The sequence below is a fragment of the Xiphias gladius genome, chromosome 3 (genome assembly GCF_016859285.1).
Source record: "Xiphias gladius isolate SHS-SW01 ecotype Sanya breed wild chromosome 3, ASM1685928v1, whole genome shotgun sequence".
NCBI lineage: Eukaryota > Metazoa > Chordata > Actinopteri > Istiophoriformes > Xiphiidae > Xiphias > Xiphias gladius.
In genome coordinates, this window is record NC_053402.1 from 4,632,806 (window position 1) to 4,655,756 (window position 22,951).

At 38.4% G+C, this 22,951-nt stretch overlaps 1 protein-coding gene across 3 annotated transcripts in view; it reads left to right on the plus strand.

Moving 5' to 3' along the window:
• The first annotated feature begins 599 nt into the window (after nt 1–599).
• jupb (junction plakoglobin b) overlaps nt 600–22,951 on the plus strand; it is a 52,671-nt gene continuing 30,319 nt past the window's right edge. For 2 of the 3 annotated variants that reach the window (XM_040124285.1, XM_040124287.1), the window contains exons 1-8: nt 600–639; nt 1,233–1,466; nt 16,502–16,755; nt 16,845–17,083; nt 20,696–20,897; nt 20,989–21,133; nt 21,221–21,324; nt 22,439–22,540. In XM_040124285.1, coding sequence (XP_039980219.1) covers nt 624–639; nt 1,233–1,466; nt 16,502–16,755; nt 16,845–17,083; nt 20,696–20,897; nt 20,989–21,133; nt 21,221–21,324; nt 22,439–22,540 — 1,296 coding nt within the window. In that variant the 5' untranslated portion in view covers nt 600–623. The remainder of the gene's footprint in view (nt 640–1,232; nt 1,467–16,501; nt 16,756–16,844; nt 17,084–20,695; nt 20,898–20,988; nt 21,134–21,220; nt 21,325–22,438; nt 22,541–22,951) is intronic. The other variant, XM_040124286.1, reaches the window with a different exon arrangement.

A 22,951-nucleotide genomic window follows, 5' to 3' on the forward strand; every position in this document is an offset into this window, starting at 1 on the left:
AAATGAAAGATCACTAACATGCTTGCTTTTTACTTGTTAATGATAAGTTATTTTAATTATTATTTTCAGTTTTCAGTTTTAATTACTGTTGTATTTGATAATGCAGCAATAATTTAAACAAAGACAGAAGTGCAGAATATATGAGAAGATTTCCACAAATCGCAACTGGTAACAGATTGATCAGAAAATGCTGACTGAAAATGTATGATAGTTTATGAAAAACAGCATGAATTTGGACAAATTGGGAATTGGTGGACGTGACTGAAAGCTCACTGGTTTGATAGCTCCTAAAGCAAATGTAGCCCTTACTGACCCCTATGACGCACCAAGCACATATATGTAATATATGTATTTATCTCTTGGAAGAATATGGGAAGAATATAAGAAGAACTAATTCTTTAACATGCTTTGCATGAGTATAGGATCCTCTCAAGTGGTTTGTGGGACACTGCTTTGCATTTTAAGGAATTAGGCATGAATGTGGTGATTAAAGCCTAATCCTTAAAGAAAAGGATTAGTTCGAATCATGTTTGTAATCCTGTTTGCAGACCTAATGATTCCTCTCTTTCTCTACAGCTCAAAGGAAGTTGTACCAGTGAAGGAAGTTGTACCAGTGGATAGAGATGATGTCCATGCAAAGTAAGTGCTCTGTCACCACAGCAGCCAGCTCTTATTTTCTATTTTCTGTTTTCTATATACAGATATCGACAGTATACATTTCAAGCACATACTGTATTCACAAATATTAATGTGTAATGTTATATGTTACTTCACTGCCTATCTCCTCTACTGTGTTAACTGGAGGTGGTTATGATTAAAATTAAGTAACAGTAGTAGCAGTTGTGGTAGCAGTAGTAGTAGTAGCAGTATAAGCAGTACTGTTGTATATAGTATAGCTATAGTTTTGGAAATGACAGTATTAGTACTAACACCAGCAGCAGTAAAAATAGTTACAGTACAAGTAGAAATGGTAGTTGCAGAGGTAGAAGTAGCAGTAGTAGTAGTATAAGTAACAGCATTGTATGTGTTGTAAGTACATTAGCATTAGTAGTAGAGGTAATACTGGCAGTATTACTATTATTACAAGCAGCACTAGAGGTGGAAGTATTTAGTACTAGCAGCAGCAGCAGCAGTAGTACTCTGACCAGTCACAGTACAAGTAGCAGCAGTAACAGTAGTAGTGATAGCGGTAATACTAGTATCTGATGTCAGCAATGTGGTGTTCCCTGTAGTGAGTGAGGCAGACAGTGTGGTGAAGGTGGCAGAGTGGCAGCAGACTTACTACGCGTCAGACTCTGGCATCCAGTCAGGAGCTACCACAGTGCAGGATGATGAGATCAGCACAGAGTACAGCGGCTGTAAAAAGTACAGTGGCAGTACTACAACCAGTACTACCACTGCTCCCACTACTGCCTCTGCTGGAGGAGGAGGAGACACAGCAGCTGCTGGACTACAGAGCCCGACAGGTGAGACTTTTTCCAAAAAATCTTTTGGTGTCACTTGTTCAATGTGTGGTGATTTATTTGGTTTATTTCATTTTATACGTCATTCCTTCTCCATTCACTCTCTTTATATTTGTTTCCCTTACTAACGCTTTTTTCTGAATTTACGGTTCTTGTTTTTGCTAGAATAACAAAATTAACTGATGTAATATCATGTAATATATTGTTCCATTCGCTGGTACATTATTTTCTGGTTAGTAATGTGCTTGTTTATTTGTATGCCCATTGGTCTGTCCAACACAAATGATTATTCCATAAACCACTGAATAGATTTTGATGAAACTTATAGTCATTTGATCTACTGTTAATATAAAATTTTTGATTAGTGCAGCTTTAATAATGCGCTAAAAATAGCTATCAGTACACAGTGAACATGAAAAGTTTGTTGTGCATGGCTGCAGGTAATAGGGCTTGTTTTCCTCCTTAAGGGGAAACCATTTACTGTCATTTATCTGTCTTCACAATGAAATGAGCTTCCACAGTGTGAGATAATCCATCACAGTAAATATGAAGAAACTTTGTGTTTTATCCTCATTTCACTCTGTTATGCTCTGTTTCCCGCCAGTCACCTGACAACATGGGAAAAAATAAAATTGTCCTCCAGGAAAAAATCCCTCACAAAAAACATGTTCCCTTACAAACTTCACTGTCAAACCTGTGCTGTTAGTTGAGAAAGCAGGTCATTTCAAGATCAGTTTGACACTGCAGTGCTTGGACTTTCAAAACAAGTAACAAAATGTCAACTAAATGGAGACAATAATAAGTGTGATCATGTTTGACAATTTTACAGGAATATTCAATGCCCTATTCATATTTTAGTGCAGAATACAAATTACTATACTGACACTTGCTGCCACCGCTGCTGCTGCTGTTCATAAGCATGTTTCAAAAGGCACACCTCCATCCCAGCATCAACTGTAGGCTTTGAGTCTAGAATACCTACAAGTTAGTATTGTCACTTCCCTATCCCAGCTGTGCCGAGCTTTGTATTTTCTTGTGGGGAGTGATGAGGTTGGAACCAAGATGTCAAATATCAACGCTGTGCATATTTTACCTTCACATAATTAATTTCACGTGAGATGGCTGACAACAAATAACTGCTCTCAATTTCCCAGTCTCTTTAGAAATTGCAACTCAAGAATTACAAATGCAGTTTGTAATACCTGGTTTTACCTATTCTGTGGCACGTGGAAGAATGAAACAGAACTGTCCACAGCACCAACAGTTGATTTATATTTTTATAGATCAACTTTTTTTCTTTTTTTGTTTACTTTTGGAAAAGACAAGAAATGTCATTGCAGATAACACTGTATTCTAGACAGGGGCCACGATGAATTGATTAACCCTACAATAAAGTGACTGTGAATATAAGTGTTAAGTTATTTTAACAATTGTAGGATTGGCAAACTGAGAGTTGCTTTCAGATGATTTATCAAGGATTTATTGAAGGATCACTATAAAGCCAAAGAGAGTTCCGTCTCTCTTGAAATACTGGTATTTCAGCAGGCAAGTGCTGTGCCTGATGAGTCACACTTTCCTGCTAATCACATAATCATCATATCTGGGGATCCAGAAGTCTCATCCAAAGCCTGAATGAATCCATCTGTTGAACCAGCAATGAAACTGTCAACATTAGGAAATGTCAAAGTGACTGTGAGGGGATCAAGAATATAAATGTACTCGTCTGTGTCTTTGCCCATGGTGCCAGTAGTTGATGTCAGAACATTCTGATGGTGCAAACTAAAATCCCAAATGTCTCTTGCAATTGAGTTCTAACGTTGTCAGAGAGATTCCAAGATTTCCGAACAGGGTGTTTCAAAACCTTATGTTTAGTTGGTTCAGACATTAACATAAAAAAATCATTTGCATTATAATGATATAATAATAATAACAGTAATACTAAACTTTAGTTATATAACACTTTTCAAAACACAATTACAAAGTCCTTTAAAGTGAAAGTAATAAAAACAGAGCACAATAGGAATAAGGATAAAACACCAACAATGTAATAAATAATTCACTGAAAGGCAGTTATGAAAAATGGGTTTTTAAGAGAGATTTAAAAGATGAAATAGAGTTTGCAGCCCAGATCTTCGCAGGAAAGTCATTCCAAAGTCTAGGAGCTCTAACTGCAAAGGCTCTATAACCTTTTTTATGTAATCTTACACTTTGAAAGGATCTCAGGGGATGAGAGGAGACATAAAGCAACAAAAGGTCAGAAATATATCTTTGGGCGAGACCTCTCTGAGCTTTAAAAGCAAGCGGCTGAATTTTGCAATCAGCCAGTGTAGAAAAGGTGGATACATGGTTTATATGCAATAAATTATCATTAAATATAAGCAAGACAAACTTCATTGTTTTTCATTCAAATAGAAACTGAAATAATGTTGAACATGTTTGTATCAAAATAAACAGACAAGTAATTGAAAGAGTGAAGTCCACTTAATTCCTAGGGGTTCATATTGATGAATTATAAGGGCCATATTGATGAGTTGACAAAAAAGTTCAAATATGTTATAACTTTTCTGCTACGTGATAAACTTCTAACCTCATAACAGTCCTTATTTGAGTATCATCTAAAATACTGTAAAGTTAAATGGTGCAATACTTTTCCTAGTTATCCTGAGAAACTATTATTTTACAGACGAATGTCATAATTGCCATATCATGGTCCATAGTAAATGTTCCCACTGAACCTCTTTTCCACTGCTTCAGTTTTCTGGAGCTTACTGAATGTAATATCTTTCATAATGTGTATAATGTATAATGTTTATATATGCTCAGTGAGAAACTTAGTGACATTTTTCCAACTTATGTTCCTTTGCAAACATATAAGACTAGAAAAAAGCATTTTATGAAGAATAAGACACGTAAACTTAAATGTGTGAGTTTACGTGTGGTTTGCAGAGATCCACAGGTGTGGAATGAGCATGATAACACTATAAAAATGTCAATATTTGTGTCTGTTTGTAAAAAGAGTTTTTAACCAGCAGTGGCTACTAAAACATGTTTAAACTTGTATATCCTGAATGGCTGGGGACTTCAGAAGTGGTTACTCTACTGTGCTGTTACTTACACTTGCCACATATCTCTGATTGTGTATCTGGCCTATTGGATTAATGTTTGGACTGACGGGATAGATGTTTTGGGACAATTTTGTTGCACATTTTAGGGTTTTAGGTTATTTTTAGGTATTTTGTCGTGCAAATGTATTTGTACATGCAGTGTCTGGGCCCCTATTCACAAGCTCTTGTAGCTTATCAGGGTGTCCTATTTTCACCCATTCCTGTTATGTTTTGTATGATTTTACTTGTACTTTATTCTAATCTGTGTAAAATAAATGCAAAATGAATGAATGGAAAGCCAGGATCGGTGAACTGTGATCATGTTTCTTTATACCAGTTAAAATTCTAACAGCTAAGTTTTCAGATGAGCTGTGAATATGAGAGGTTCTTTTTAACGATGCCAGAGAGCAGGGACATAGAAGTCCAATTGATGCTCCAAAGTAAATGCTCACACTGACCCTCTTTCCCATTTGTTTCTTAGATGTAGAAAAAAGGAATGAACCACTGATTTAACATGTTTATCTAAGCTAAGCTTGCAGTCAAAAATGATACCAAGATTCCGGCAGTGTTGAGTAGTAACTCAACACTGCCGGAAAATGAAGGGAAAATGAACCAAAGGCTGTTAGAGATTTGGGTATTTGCACTAACGTGATCAATGATCAGTATTTCAGTCTTGACACCATTTAGCTGAAGAAAATTTGGTAACATCCACTTATGGAAGCCTTGAAGGCAGTTTTTAAGGTTGTCAGTATTTTGATAGTTGTATGCAGGGTCACAGCTTATGTAGATCTGAGTATCGTCAGTGTAAAAATGGAAATTGATTTTATGTCGTTGTATAAAGTGGCTTAAGTGAAGCAAGTAGATGGAAAAGAGAACTGGACTGAGAACTGAACCTTGAGGTACTCCTCAGTGCATATCTGTTGCAGCTGACCTGGAGTCACTAATACCCTCATAGAAATACCTGTCTTTTAAGTAGGACTTGAACCATTGTAGTACAGTGCTATTGATACCCACCCAGGTTTGGCCCAAAAGAAACTCATCATCAAGGGTATCAAAGGCTGCACTTAGATCAAGGGGGATGAGAATGGAGTGATGGCCAACATCGGCTGATAGTAGTAAGTCATTCATGAACTTAAGTAGCACAGTTTCTGTACTATGATTTTTCCTAAAGCAAGACTGATTTTTTTTTTTTTTCATGAATAAGAGCTAACAATTGGTATGCCGCCACCTTTTCTGACACCTTAGCTAAAAACGATAGTTTAGACATTGGCCAAGGTATCAAGTAAAGGTTCCTTTGAAATTGGTTGAACAAGAGCAGTTTTAAAAAATTCAGGAACTGAACCTGTTGACAGATTGCAACTAAAAATAGTGGGACTAACTATGTTAAAAAGAGAGGGAGATTGGATTAAACAGTCAGAATGGTGCTGTGCAAGGCTTCTAAAATGAGATTGGGGAATCTGGAAGAGTAAATGCACCATCTAATAGTTGAAATCTTCTGAGTTAAGAAAGCAAAAAAGTCAGGACACAGCTCACAATCTTGTTCAACATTGTGGGGATTAGAGTGGTTGTTTTCTATTAAAGTCACAGGTAACCTGATCTGGAATATTAACCTGTGCATTGAAAGTCTTTTGTAGCAGCCTAACATTTTCCATGTGAAAACTGCTCTTGGAGGATTTCCACAAACACTCCACTCTGCTGCATTTTCACTTTAGGGCAAAAATATTTTCATTAATACAGGGCACTGAGAGGCAGCTAGGATTTTTTAGATTTGAAAGGAACGATTTCATCTAGGTTTGAACAACAAGTATTATTAAAAATATTCAAAAGCTCACTCACTTTAAAGGCTGAACCTGGGAAACCAGTGAAGATGGTAAAGCCAGTTTTTAATCTAGCAGCAGAGAAGGAATATAAAGATCTGGATTGAATTTTGGGTCCTTGGTTACAAGGCAACACCATGTTAAAAAATGAGACACTTGTGGTTGGAGTTACAAGCATCAATGCAGTCCACATCTGAAATCCTCGTACCAAAGGTTAAAAAAAAATCTAAAGTGTGACGTCGAGTGAATAGGGCCAGTCAGGGCATGCAATAATTTGAAAGAATCAAGGAGGTTTTGGAATTCTAGGCCAAGGGGTCATTCGGGCAGCATACATGGATATTAAAATATCAGAAACCTATTAAATCGAGGCAGGATAAAAGACAGAAGATGGGCAAATTCACTGATAAAACTGTGCTCATTTCTGGGAGGTCCATCAGTTGCTAAATATATCGATTACCTTTAAGAGTTTCCTTTAATAAGGAAAGAAAGGGCTTGAAAAGACCAAAACAACCCTAGATTAATGAGGGAGAATTTATATTTATCTTAAAAGAAAAGGGCAAATTACACATACAGTGATGTCCTTTTAGGAAGAGAATCTATGTAATGGTAGTGCCAGTCTTTCATCAAAGAACCAAACCAAATTTGCAATTTTCTATATTTTAACCCATTTGCAACAAATCTCATATGTTTGCTATTGCTGACCCTTTCAAAAGTAAAGTGTAAGTTATTTCCTACCTTTGGTTTTCAGTTAATTCAGTATGCTATGAAAATTGAGTTGCAGAGAATTTAAACATGAGATAGATAGCCCATAATGTTCAACTGTTTATTAAATAGTTTGTTTTTTTGGCCTTTAATAAACAGAATTTCATACAAACCCAAAACATTTGCTGTAACATTCAGCAGGTCAATAGGTGGATCCAGTCAAGTAGCTGTGGCTAGTCGACACATTGTGCAGAACAGGTAGTGCCGAGTGGGCTGGACATTTTTTGGACAGAGATTACAGCTAAAAACTTCCCATATCTCAGAAGGACATGGCCGAGCCCAAATCTTATGACCATGCAAATTTCAATAACTGTATGCATGGGCAACACATACCGACAAACGTATGAGCACATCTGCGTATGCAGACACCCAATGTAGCATAAACTGAACCACATGCACATTTGTCGTCCAAGCCCATTTTTGGATTAAATCATTTTATTAACAGAGAAACCAACATACTAGTGCATCTTTGAATACACCAAAACAGTCCTTGCTCATACCCGCATTCTATTAGAATATTAGAATATTAGAACTTTTTAAAAGTGTTATTTGTGGTGGAATACTTACCTCTTTTCATACTTCCTCTTTTGTGCATATTGGAATGAACTGAAACCTGGAGTTTAAGTTCTTTGTAGTTAATAGGCTTAAACCAGCAGTATAATGGTACGGTATCCTTCCCCCTTCCATTCGTCCTGATCATTTCTACACACTGCTAGCATATGGATAACATGAAGAAACATTCTTTTTATCCTCATTACATTGCAATGAAATGAACATTTCCATGTCAGTGCTGCATTGTGTTACAGACTGCTTTCCGTCAGTTATTCACACCCAAAGAAAATAACTGATGTGTTACATTTAATTTTCACGTTTTTTTCTTTGGGTTCGAAACCCTTTTGTCAGCCAGTAAGGTGATTAACACCAATGATTTTGTATATTTCAACCCTCATATCAACCCATGTTTTAGTGTTTTAAATTTCTGAATGTATTTTTCCTATTTATTATCCTATTACTGAAGTCATGTTTCAGATCATCCAAAAGGTGTAGGATGGAGTTGAGGTCCGGCTCCTGGTGGTGGGTTACAAGCTTGCTGTCCTATTAAACGTTTGGATGTTTCATCTGGAAAGCCACCTGACATACTACACAATATTCTGGAGAGTGTAATAGCATTAGAATTGGGACTGCAAGGAAAAGGAATATTACCCTCCCCTGGGAACTGAAAACATTCCCATACAAGTTTGGGGATAAAATTCATTGGTTGCTTGGAATTTTGTCACAGGTCCTGGTGGGATTATCGATGACAACTGGGCTTTGCTGTGCCTCTCTCCCCTCATTGTTGAATCCAAATTCTTGTAGGTGAACAGAAATATGACAGGTTATTTTAACCTTAAGGACATAGGGGAGCTTCTTGTATTCCTGATCCAGACAGGAGACTATTTGCTTCACCTCCTAGATACTTTCTAATCACCATTCCAGGACATCAATTTCTCTAGCGCTGTCTACAACTCATACAGGCTTCTGGTGCTAAAGTTTCATTGTGGACTCTGTCGTTTGAAACTAAACATCTCTTTTGAGAATGCCGTCAGAAATACCCACAGCTTTTCAAACATTCTGCTCTGCACCTTCATATTGTCACTGGTGATTGAATATCATCTTAATGATCATGTTTTCATGTTTTTCCTATTAGTGACAAAACAATCAACAGTAGATTTTAAAGACATTAACCAAAGGGAAATCATATTCCCCAGTAAGTCATGTTCAGACAGCATGAAATAGAAGCACTAATGACTTTAAATATGAGGTGCCATAATTTTAAGAGTCAATGCAAATTACTGTTTTGGATTTGCTGTCAGACACTTGAGTGCTTACTGTGGAGTAAACTTTTTAAGATATGATCTGAAAACACATACAGTAAAATCTAATTAGAAAGCAAAATATCAGCCTGATGCATTGTTTATTGGGGATTAATGACTAAAATAAGTTAATCTTTCATCTGTGCCTTTTACATGGACTTGATATATGGTATAAATGGAGGTATAAATCACTCCTTAACCTACTGACCTTTAAGGTCATATTATGTCCATATTGGATGATGCCTCATGTTACAATTCACATCCACATTCACATGTGTGGCCAGTAGAGGGCAGCATAAGCCAACTAATGCTACATTTATTCACCACTACCCATTCTACCGTATGTTAATATGTCCAAACCAGTATGCTACTGTTTTAATATTCCTTTATTAAATATTATTCATTGATCATTTTGTTTTGTATTTAGAGGTAGTATTAAATATGTTAATTACATGTCCTTTTTACAAGTCCTTGACAGTATTGTTAGAAAGACTGTGGAAAGTCATTTTTTTGTAAGGAGTTAGTCGCCTGCCCCCTCTAAATGATAACAGGAAAATCTAGCTGCAGTACACCAGTGATAGCATACACAATGTCCTTTACAATAATTTATTTGTGATAACTGTAATCCTGCTCTTGTCTTAACCATACCATATTTACCATGCACCGAAAGTGAGATTTTTAAAAAACTTGGCATGTAACAATATCAACATTCTTGTCTAGCAATAGGGTTGTTTAAGGCAAAGAAGCCACACCAGTGTTGAGGCAAGTTATAGCTCCTTAACTACAAGTCATGTCTCCTTTATATATTATTGCAGAACATTTTCCAAATAAAGCTGAAGAGTACTTCTACTTCTTTCTAGAAAGATGTGTAAATGCAGATAGATTGAAGAGTCTGCACTTGGTTACTTTGGTAGGGATAATATCACTGTGACAAAAATTAATGCAAACTTTAGTGATTGATAACAAAACTCGAGGAATTTTTGAGATTAATTACATATATTTGAGAGATTGATGAACCCCAGAGTTTTGGCAGCTTAGATCAGATAAAGAGAAATCTTAATGCCACAGCTGTGTGCTGCTCTTTATCACTATATACTATAGTTATCTTGTTGAAGGATAACCTGAGTCTCACTGATGTGTTTTGGCTAACATATCTAGGTTAGCATAAAACTATATTCAGTGCAGTTGCTGGGGACCCTTCAGTCTCCAGAACAATCAGTTTAGGTAGAACCATATTCCATCCAGGGGTTGCTTAGTGTGTCTCTCACCTTAAACAGGTAAATGGCAGTGTAATTTGAATCCGTAAACATTGTCAGTACAAACAAGTCTTAAATACTCCTCACCATTTTGCAAAAAAAGCACTTACAACCAATCCATAAAACAAACAGTGACTAATTAACATAACATATTACCACTCTCTTCTGCCCCTGGGAAAGCATGATGAGTGTTGTATGTTAAAACAAAGAAATCCACCATTAAACTCAAGAAAACTAAAGATTAAATCAATACAAATAATAACTGACCTTAAGTATTTGTCTGAGTTTTGATTTAATCTGAAAATGTTGATGGTAACTATCAATATAAAATACTAAAACAAACAAAGCTCGGATAGTGGGTGTTTGCAATGCTACAGATGAAGATGGTATACTGGTTATACAAACATATGACAAGCATGGTTAGAAAAACGTAAGTAAATGGGACAAATGGCACGGTCTCACCTACTTTGTCAAACAAGCATTATGTTAGTACTGCGGTAATACTTTGCCATTGTCATTACTTTGCAGAATTTCCTGTTTTGATCGCATTCTTACCGCAACTGAGAGATCAAACAGAATGAGCAGTTATACAGACGGTCTAAGAGCGTGTTTACACAGGTGGAGTAGCGAAAGCAGCACATTAGAAGAGCAGGAACTTCCATGCTCTGTGTCTACACAGGTTGTGCTCAGGCACAGTATTGAGTTTAGGTCACCTGGGTTTTGGCAGCTGTCATAGCACAACACAATCACTGTAGTTATGTGCGTAAAACTGATTCCCTGATGTGTTTCTTTCTCCTTCTTCTTCCCTTCAGTCCTTGTGGTTACATTCTGCACCCAATGGTGTAGGGTTCTGATAACTCCCAAAGAGTAAATATCTGTGAGTGTGGGTTTTCTGTATACTTCAATGCTGAAGTTTCTGTCATTTTCAATGTTCACCTCACAGTCCAAAAAGGCCAGATTTCGTCTGACATCCTCCCAAGTGAACTTGATGTTGCTGTCCACTGCATTGATGTGTTCTGTGAAGACTTCTGCTTCCTGTGTTTTTATTTTGACCCAGGTGTCGTCCACGTACCTAAACCAGTGGCTGGGAGCAGTTCCTGCAAAGGAGATAAGGGCTCTGCTCTCTACTTCTTCCATATAGAGATTGGCCACTATTGGAGACACCGGTGAGCCTTCTCATTGTACTAAAGATAGGTGGTAGTCAGGCAAGGTCGAGCAGGGCACATATGTGGTCTGGGATGAGGTTGGTTCAGTTGGACAGAGAGCTGTCCTGTAGCAGTTGTTTCCTTACAGTCTTTACTGCTTCCAGGGTGGGAATGTATGTGAAGAGTGTAGAGACATCGTAAGATACCATGGTTTCATTTGAGTCCAATGTGATTTTTCTAACTTTGTTGGCAAAATCTTGGGAGTTTTTGATGTGGTGTAGAGTGTTGACCAGACCAGATGAGCTAGGATGGTGGCTAGGTGTTTGGCAATGTTGTAGGTAACCGAGTTTATGCTACTGATGATGGTACTGAGCAGGGCTTCTTCCTTGTGTATCTTGGGGAGTCCATAAATGCAAGGGGTGGCTTCCCCAAGGTAATAGCAATAATATAGTGGTCAGTCAGTGGCTTTGTCCTTTTCCAGTTGTTATCTCTTATAGCTCTCGTCTCAGTGTCTCATAGGTGACTGTGTCGCTGAGGAGACTGGTCACCTTGGCATGGAAATCAGCTGTGTTTAGCAACACTGTGCCTCTTCCTTTATCAGCCAGCAAGATGGTGATGTCATGGTCTCTTTTAACAATGCCAATGCCTTCCTTTCTTGAATGGTGAGGTTGGAAGGTGGTGCTTTCACACTGGCGAAGGCAGCTGATCTGCCAAATTGTTGTTTCTGATGGCTCATTCTTTGGCTTTGATGAGGTCTACCACTGGTATCTGTTCTGGTGTTACTGCAAAGTTCCGTCCCTTGGCTAAGATATCCTTTTCCAATTGGGTGAGTCTTCTGTCTGACAAGTTCTTCACCAACTTCTAATGAATGTCCAGTCTTGTTGTATTGTCATCCATTTTTTCTCCAGGTCAGTTATTCTGTTCAATGGGAATTGCTAAGTCATGACAGTAATGTCTGGAATTTGCGTGTCTGTCATTCCTTGCCCTTGTTGTGTCCAAGAAATGGATTATATCACTCTAGAGTGCCAGGTGTTCTTGAGCTGTAAAAAGGTTCGCCTTGCCTTGCCTCTTCTCGCTTTGACATCTGCATCTGTACCTCCCTGTGTGTCAGTGATAATCCCTAAACAGGTAAAGGACTCTACTTCTTCAAGGAGGAGGTAGCTGCAAGTGTTGTGGTCTTATCCTTCATCTGATGGTGGCTGTGTGAGAGTAGTGCCAAGTCATCTGCAAAGTGTAGATCATCCAGCTGTGTCCACAAGGTCCACTGGATTCTGTTTTTTCTTTGTTCAATTGTTCATATTACACAGTCAATGGCTAGTAGAAACAAGAATAGAGATAATAGGCAACCCTGTCTGACCCCAGTCTTGATCTTGAACTGGTTGGTAACCTGTCCTTCATGTATCACTCACAGGTCATTCAATCATAGCTATTCTTGATGAAGTTCACCAGCTTAATGGGCGAATGGTAAATGGACTCCACTGACCTTCCGGTTAGTGGACGACCCGCTTTACCTCCTGAGCCACAGGATGTGTGGCTCAAAAGCTTCATAGGGTCTCTTCATACTTTAGGTATAGCACCCCTATCTCATAAAACTTCACTCATTACAAAAATGCAGAAAAGGGAAAAGAACTGCTTTGGGAGATGTAAAAGGGAATTGCAATATTACTTGGTGGCAGTGGGTTAGCTGTGAGCTGTCCATAAGGGTTGTAAAGTACCCTAATATCCTCCATGAGCTATGTGTCACAGCCACTGATGCAGCTCCAATTGTTGATAAGAGGGCCAAATCTCCAATCAGTAACTAACTTCCCATTGTTTTTAGAACACCTGCATGCACTTGACCCTTTCACCCCACACTGTATGTTTGGCTCACATCTCGAGCTCTCTCTGCACCACTTATCAGCTCTGATAGTTTGAAAACCCCTGTTCTAGGCTAGTGTTAAATTTTTCTTAGTCTTAGTCCTGAGATCACAGGTCCATGTTTTTGTCATATTTAATCAAACACAACCATTTACATTATTTTTCGATTAAAACGCTGGATATTTAAGTATTGTTTTGGTCCACAAAACACTTGACATTTTAGTCTATTTTTAGGCATCATCATCATTCTTAGTCTTAGTCCTGAGATCACAGGTCCATGTTTTTGTCATATTTAATCAAACACAACCATTTACATTATTTTTCGATTAAAACGCTGGATATTTAAGTATTGTTTTGGTCCACAAAAACACTTGACATTTTAGTCTATTTTTAGGCATCATCGTCATCAGTCATCAGAAGATTAGTTGACAAGAATGTTCTTTTTAGTCTAATTTTAGTCAAGATCAAGAATAAGCACTTCTCACAAACTTAAGTATACTGCTTCTAATAAGATTTCATCCAACTGATTTCAGCCTAAAAGAAAATAAAAATGAAAATAATCCTACCCTTAAAATGTTCAGTTTTGTCAGGGCTGGGCTAGAAAGGTGTTGATTTTATTCTGTAATTTTCTAGGCCTAATTGGTACTGTTGTACTGTGTTATACTCATACAGTAAGTATTAATAATAGTTTGCACGCTACCATTTAAATTAATCTGTAAAGAACATTTTGGAACCTCTTTGCAGACAAAAACAAGCTAAGAACTAGACAACTGGCTACAGCCCACCAGACTGTAGTCAAGCCCAAAACCAATCTTCTGCATTATATGCTATGCATTTTAATAAGCAGTAGATGACTCAAATAGACTACATTTAGCTGTATGGACCCATTCAAAATTGACAAGACCTGGCTTTCTTCCCAGCAATTTTGTAGCTGCAAGGCTTCTCTAACGACAATACTACACACTCACTTTTTCTCTCAGCCACATTATATTTGAAAACGGTCCATTAAAGCCCCTACTATTACTATTACTATGTTCCTTTCCTGTCACAGTATATTTTCCATAGCATTAAAGTGCATAGCTAGGCCCAGACTGGCACTGTTGGCAATGCATCCTTGCATGAGCTGCTGGTGTGTAAAGTCCCTTGGTTGAGTGAGCAGGAGGAGAAATGTGCAGTGTAGCCATCCAAAAACATACAGACATCTGGATATGTAATTGTTTGAAAAAAACAAGTGTAAAATTGTCTCCTTTTTTTCGTAAAATGAAAATATAGAGAGATTATGTTATAGTTTTTATTTTTAAACTCCATTTTAGTTACCATTTTTTCATCAAGGATATAATATGGAGATTTAGACACAGTCATTGTTTCATTGCATCATTTTTGTCTCAACTCGGTCTCGTCCTTATCATGGGGGAAAAGATGGTTGACGAATAGATTTCTTTACAATTTTCATTAACAAAATTAACATAATTCTAGACCATCTCTGTAAATAATCATTTGCCCTTATCCCAAACAAATCAGGTAACAGAATGTTATATATGATGTTAATTGCATTTTTTTCCCTAGTGAAAGACCTATTTCAAAAATGTCCATATATGACAAACTACAAGGTTATCCCCAGACAACATCTAATGGATTTTCGTCTTTCCTTTAACTGATTTTAAACCTGGATTAATATACTCTGAGTACAGAAAGTGTTTACAGAGAAATGTTCTTCAAACTCACAAAGACTATTGGCCTCTAAGATGAGTCTAATAGGTTTGAATTCACAAGTCTGTCATCAGCTCTGAGATTATTAAATCATCTATTAAACAATTATTCCTCATTAGGCATGACTACAAAATATCTTTAATGATGAAAGCACTCGGGGTTCAAAAAGAAATATCATGCATAACCCAGTTAGAGTATATTATAAAATCCCCCTCCAGGTTCAGCAGCAGATGGTTATATTCTTCTCAGGTCATCTCAGCAATTATTCCACTGCTTCTTGTAAAGTTTAAAAACATAAATACCAACTTGTCATCTTAATTAAGTGCATCAAGCCCTGCATTTGAAAGTTTCATATAATGATGGGGTCCAAATAGCTTTTCAAAAGCTCAGTGGGTTTCAGGAGCATGTTCTTCAAATGTTTTGTGACACATTTGAATTATTCACCTCTATATCTGAAGGCCAGTAGTCCTATAATTTACTCTGCAAATGTTGCAGTGCAGAAATTTAAAGTGCAGTATTGCTGTTGTCAGCTAGATGAGCTTTTGATTGCCACAAAAGAAAGGACAAGACTGTATTATTTTTACCCATATGTCCTCTTCAGGATGGCATGCATAAAATGGAACCTTTCTCAACTTCTCCATGTCACGCCACAGGGAGACTTTTGAGTTTGACCAGGATTCTATTTGGAGGGTCCATGAAGTGAAATCCTGTCATGCCTCTAGTGTTTTAGTCCATAATGAGGAATTAGGGAGGATGTTGGGTTGGCACGGTTGTATATATACATAATTTCGAGGAGACAGAGTTGAAATATAGACTCTTTTGAATTGTAAACCAGTGTGTAACTGCTGCTTGTCCTGAGGCAGACACAGTGTCTCTGCTTTGTTTAGTCCAGATTAAACCAGCTTTAGCCATATTTAGTCAAATTAGATCACATTTAATGAGGCCCATTCCAACTCAATATTAGTCCTTTGGGGAACTAATGCAAAAGCCTTAATTTAAATTCCACACCTTAATTCATTCAGTATAATGTTAGCTGAATGTTGAATATTGAGTCACAAATCAAACTTCATTTCCCAACTGGAATTACACATTTAAACACTATTTAACCAATTACTTCAATCATGCTGTGATGTCTTTCTTGCTTGATTTTGCTTACTTTCGCATACATACATACAGTATACACACACACACACACACACACACGCACACACACACACACACACACAGTTGTGTATCTGTCACTTCAGAGGACATTTCATTGACTTCCTTTAATTTCCTTTACCCTAGCCATAACCACTACTTTCAGAACCCAAACTCTTACCGTAACCTACACCTACACCTAACCTTATCCTATCCTTAAACCAAGACTTCACCCTTAAATTTGATAATTTACATTTGTTCCCACAACATTAATCATACAAGTACACACACAGGCTGCATGACCCTGGTTTTACCACTCCTTTTTCTTTTTTTGCGCATACACACAATTTTGAATGTTTTTCATTCTCTCTCTGTCTGCATCTCCGTCTGACAGATTTAGATGCTCAGTACTCACTAACGCGGGCTCAGCGAGTCAGGGCCGCGATGTTCCCAGAGACCCTGGTGGAGGGGGAGGCAGCCATGCCCATTCAATCAGATCCTTCACAGCAGAGCAATGTACAGCGACTGGCTGAGCCCTCCCAGCTACTAAAGACAGCTATCGTCCACCTGATACACTACCAGGATGACGCTGAGCTGGCAACCAGGGCAGTACCAGAGCTCACCAAGCTGCTGGCAGACGAGGATCCGGTACACTGCCACAACTACTGTTTTACTTGTATTATTTTTTTACACAGCCATGTGTTCTAGCCTGCAAAATTGTTTTCTCACATATCTAGGTTGTGGTGAACAAGGCAGTCATGATAGTCAACCAGCTGACCCGAAAGGAGGCAAGTAGGCGGGTGCTGGTGCAATCTCCGGTCATGGTGGGTGCTGTGGTTCGTGCCATGACAACAGCAGTTGACATGGAGACAGCCCGTTGCGCAGCCAGCGTGCTCCACAGCTTGTCACACCAGAGGGAGGGACTGCTGGCCATATTTAAGTCTGGAGGGATACCAGCACTTGTCCACATGCTGAGGTAGAAAGCCTTAAATTGAAAAAACTTGTTCATGCCCTTAGGAGCATAAATACGTATATCAGTTTATTTAATAGGAATCTGCCTATTAGATTCCAGTGGTGTGGCATGGTGGTAAAAGTGTGGAAGCCTGGTGAGACAGGTCCTTTAAACCTGCAATAACAGATTTGTTTAGCCACTTGGGAATCAGAAACAAGTTGTGAACAAAACATTGACATATGAGAGCAGTGAGAGTGAACAAAATAGTAAAGTTGTGTGCCAGACATATAAACAATGAGCTGAAACTCATTATAAAGCTCTGTAATACTGAGGTGATCTGCAGATTCAGATGATAGTTCTGGTTCATCGCTACCAAAGATCCTTTTCACCTTTCATTTTATTCACTGTTAGGAGTACCAATTAGAGATACTCTAACCAAGCGGCCTAAAATTAACCCTAAAATTGTTCTACTTTAGTTGAGAAAATCTGATATAGTAGAACAAAAAAAAAGGAGATGCGTAAACTTTGAACGCTTTACATATTTCAACAACTTATTCTTGTGATAGTCAAAGAGACTCCTCTGCCCTGAAAAACGACCCCATAGGTTGTCTGTGCAAGCAGGTTATTTGAGCCATAGATAACATTTTATAGTTAGTTGACTTCTAGTGGCTGTAGAAATTATTACGGGAGCAAAAGAAGAAGTTAAGTGATGTAGTAAATAGACACAAAGTCTGTGTAAGGTGGAGGCTGGGGAGGATGAATGAGTCAACAAAACATCCAAGACTTTTCGACAGGAGATCACTGTTCATCTCCCTTTTAATCCAATAGACAATGTTTACTTTATCCACGACTGTTGCACATCCTTAACCACATTATTATTATTGTAACCATGGCAGCGAAGGTCCAGTACGCCTGCCACTGGTACACTCCTATGGGTCTTATCCCAGGGTAGGGAAAAGGAACCTACTGTATATGGTCATTTAAATTGGAGTTGTACTAAAAAAAAAACCACTGATTAAGACGCACTTTCTGTAAACCTACATTGCCAGGTGGTGACCTATTGAAAGCTTTCAGCCTCCAACATGGTAAGTAGAGGTCGTCTGAAAACTGTAGCAGATGAGGCTAACAGGCTAACCTTCATATTTTAGCACTAAATTCAGGGCCTTTCCAAGCCTCCAGACGGGGCTGCTGCAGGAGTTAATCCCTTACACGGGGTCTTAACAGAAGAGAGTAAATCATATTACTAATTGATCTGGAGCTTATTTACACAGAAAATGAAGGAAAATTGAATAAAAAATTTTAAAACTAAAAAAGCTTCACAGAGAGCAGACAGGTTGGTGTTTGCGACTTGTATTAATGCTTTCAACATCTGGCTTTTCTCTCTCTGTCTCTCTTCACCTCTTCCTGTTAATACACAGTCTCCCACCCTCTGTCTCTGTTTCTTTTATTTATACGCCCCTCATGCCAGAGACAGCCCTGGCTGGAGGCATTATCTTTTTTATCTTTCCGTCCATCAGTCAGTAGGTCTGTCCATCCGTCCGTCCCATTCTCGTGAATGCAATATCTTAGGAACGCCTTGAGGGAATTTCTTCGAATTTGGCACTAACGTTGTCAAAGGTCAAGTTCACTGTGATCTCACGTTCATCCCATTCTTGTGAATGCCATTTATCCGGAAAGCTGGAATTTTATTACATCTGGTACAAATGTCCACTTGGACTCAGGGACTAACTGATTAGGATTTATTGGTCAAGTCAAGGTCACTGTGCCCTCAAAAACCCCTTTTTGGCCATAAATCAAGAATTCATGTGTTAATTATGATAAAATACCTTTTATTAAATTCCTTCAGAGTCTTCACTACATATATTACGTTAATCTGGACAGACATGGATATAAAATGCAACTTGACTGCTTGGTTGGTTGTGTGTGTTTGTGTGTGTGTGTGTGTGTGTGTGTTACTGGGTGGTAATCACACAGGTAATAGGCATTAAAATAAAAAAAACTCCTCTTTCTTATCTTTTATATCTGTACTTTTCTTCATGGAGGCTGTTCTATCTCTCTCTACCTCCATTTTTCATTTTTCCTAATTCTCTTAACTATTTATGAATATATTTCTACATGTCTGATGCCTTGTATTTTTCCAATGTGTCTTTCTCATTTGTATGTATACACAGATGTAAGCCAGCAGGATACTCGAAAGTATACTGAACTTAACATCTTTACATCATTAAAAAGATATCACAAAACAAAAGTAAATGTCACCCATTCTTTTTAATATGAAATTCCCCTTATTATGTTTTCCTGTTTAGCACTTTAGGAACATTAGGAAAGGATCTTTTAATGGCCCATATAAACAGGAAGAATTATCACATATAGGCATCTTACTATTGTTTTAAGACAGACTTGAAAGATTGTAAGCCTATGCTTTAAGAAATTGTATGGTTTAAGTACAGATATATAGGGGATTCCCACTGGGTTGTCTGTGGTGGGAATGTATAAGGCCGAGAAAAAAGTCACTAAATGAACCTTATATCAAGATTATTTTGTGAAACAATTATTGACTTGAATTAACTCAATTGCTCAAATGTATTTGTACACTATTATTCAATGACTGATTTTAATATGAACAAGACTAAGAGTCTAAATGCTAACAGCTCTGTGAGGCTGTTCTTATGTACAGCAACATGTTGGGCTAAATGATAAAATTAGCATGCTAACATGCTCACAATGACAAAGTTTTACATGCTGATGTTTAGCAGGTATAATGTTTGAGCTGCAATTTGCTCAAACATTATGTGTTTAATTAGCACTAAACACAAAGTACAGCTGTGGCTGATTGAAATTACATTTGTTTTGTAGGTATTCTAAACCAAAGTACTGGACAAATTTAAATTTTGACTTGATGATGATACCAGGTGAAATGTCAAAAGATAACCAAAATTATTAGGATTCATCCTTTGGGGACCATGATGTCTGTACAAAATTTGTCGGTAATCCATCAAATAGTTGCTGAGATATTTTAGTCGGAACACACCACAGACCAATAGACCGACTGACAGAAAAACCGTAATAGCCATCCTTAGAGCCCTCCTGCTAGCTAAATAATAGCTTATACATTAACCCTTTGAATCCAAATCGTATGGTATATGACTTGCTTTGCTGTAGTGGCAATGCCAAAAACCTGTAAATAAAGGAAGTGAAAAGTGAGCCAAAAGAGCCAAAACTTCAGATTCACTTCAGAGGGTTAAAAGATTGCACTGCCATGTTTGTTGATGATAATATAAGTTGCAGTTACATTCAAAAAACAACTGGTCTTCTGTGGGAAGTTGAAGATTAAGTTATAAGTTCAACTGGTTGCTTATCCATTTTAATGTCCCAGTGACTGCTTCACCAGGTGGTGACATTTTCAAGTTTTTGAACAGAAAAAACACACACTTGCCTTTTAAACTGCTCAGTGAGGGAGAACAGTGCAGTAAGCAAGACACCCCATGTCTGACAAACATCTGTTGATGAGACATTGGTGGCTGATAGAGTTCAATAAAGGTCATAGATTGCTTAATGCCCCTTGAAATTAATTCATTTTGTCAAATCTCCGTATCCTTTTCTCTCTCTTCCTTTCTGTCTGTCTCACTCATGCAGTTCACCGGTGGAATCAGTCTTATTTTATTCCATCACCACCCTCCACAACCTACTGCTGCACCAAGAGGGGGCCAAGATGGCGGTGCGTCTCGCCGATGGCCTGCAGAGGATGGTTCCCTTACTGAAAAAGAGCAATCCCAAATTCCTGGCCATCACCACTGACTGTCTGCAGCTCTTGTCCTACAGCAACCAGGAGAGCAAGGTGAGGAAAAGACTTAAAGATGGAAAGAGATCCTTGTTGTGTCCTCTAATCTATGACACACTTACATCCCCTACTTCCTTTTTCTTGTCAGCTCATCATCCTAGCCAATGGAGGCCCAGAGGGTCTGGTGTTCATCATGAGGAACTACAACTATGAGAAACTCTTGTGGACCACCAGCCGTGTTCTCAAAGTGCTGTCTGTCTGTCCCAGCAACAAGCCAGCAATAGTAGAGGCTGGTATGTCCACATCATTGAGCATGAATGTAGAGGACTGATGATAGATGTTTGTACAGTATGTAACTGTATTTTTACATCTCCGTCCAGGTGGTATGCAAGCTCTGGGCCAACACCTTACAGGTTCAAGTCAGCGTCTGATCCAGAACTGTCTGTGGACCCTCCGCAACCTGTCAGATGCTGCAACTAAACAGGTATGTACTGCTTCACCCACTACTACTACTACTACTGAATGCTTGTACTGCTACTACTACTATTACCAGTTGTGCTGATTTCAGTGATAGGGGAGCATGGTACAACCTGTGATTTGCGACTCTGCCTGGTCACAGACACACCTGTACTCGATGCAGCAGCCTGCTTTCAGATACTCCTAAAGTTGCATCAAGTGGAATTCACCCATACTCATTTTTTATTGGACAGAGAGATCACTTCTCAAGGCACTGTAGCTAGCATATGGTGCATGCCAGTGCTCCTAAAAAGCTGCGATTTTTTCACTTTCTCTCCCTGCATCAATGCATCCCAGTACTGTAACAACCCATAACTTAACCTGGAACCATTATCACAAGTTCTGCTTTTGTTTGTATTTTCCTCACCCTGTATTGATGGCGAGTTCCTGGAACTACTGTAAATTTGGTACTGTAAAGGTGGTACTAAATTCAAGTTCCAGGTACTCTTGGGTGAAGGGATGGAATAGATTGGCAAACACGGTAAAGCAGGACTCGTGTTTAGCTAAGCACTGCAAGGCAATGTGTCTCTGTATTTATTTTTCGTCTTTTGCAGAGGATTAACAGACACATCTCTACATCTCTACATATATTTATTTTTATCTAAGAGTGAAAACGTGTGAACAAAATGTGAAATTTGTGAAACTGGTTACCTTTATGAGATATGAGATGGAAAGTAATAGTTATCATTGTATACTATATACAGTATGACTTAATTGTAATTGTATAAAGGGAGGCAGCAATTTTATCACATTTGTTCTCCAGATCGACACATCCTGGCTACTGTACCTTAATGAACCGTACCTTAATATTCTGATTCCAGATTTTCAACATGTAAGTTTTGCTGCCTTATTCTGCATTTGTCTGTGTAAACTGAGTACACAGTGAACTGAGTAGTTTTTGGTTGTAGTGTTTCCGGTAGTGGGCTAGTTATTCTACAATGTAGCGGGGAAGTGCGACCACTCACGAATCTATATTGCTATATTTTTCTGAAATGGAAAAAAAAGGTCAGAAATGATTGCACTTCAGTCTCACAGTTTCTTCACCAGATTCTTCACCTGCTCCTCTCCGTCTTCTGATTCAGGAGAGAATCAAGCAGCTGGTTGCTGTGACAGTACGGAGCAGAAAGAGAATGGGATGGGCAGCTGGCTTTGCAGAGCTGGTCCACAGGGAGGGAGCTGGTCTGGTGCTGGTCTCATTCATTCTTGGCTCCATTCTGTCCACCTTTTATTGTGGATGGGGCACCTGTTATACTAATGATACTAATGTTAAAGGTATTATATGTAAACATGAAAGAAAATCAATATTAACCACACTTACAGCATTGTTGTAGAGAGTGTGTATTAACTGTTCATGTTATGAGAAGCTCCAGGTTATAGTTTATTTTCCCATAGTGGAAAAAGCCTTTCAGGTGCACCTGGTGTGTGTGTGTGTGTGTGCGTGTGTGTGTGTGTGTGTGTGTGTGTGTGTGTGTGTGTGTGTGTGTGTGTGTGTGTGTGTGTGCGCGTGTGTGTGTGAATGCAATTCTATGAAATAATAGGGAAGTAGGCACAAGGGTGAGCAGTGGCACTGAAAACTTGATATCCAGGTTTAGGCC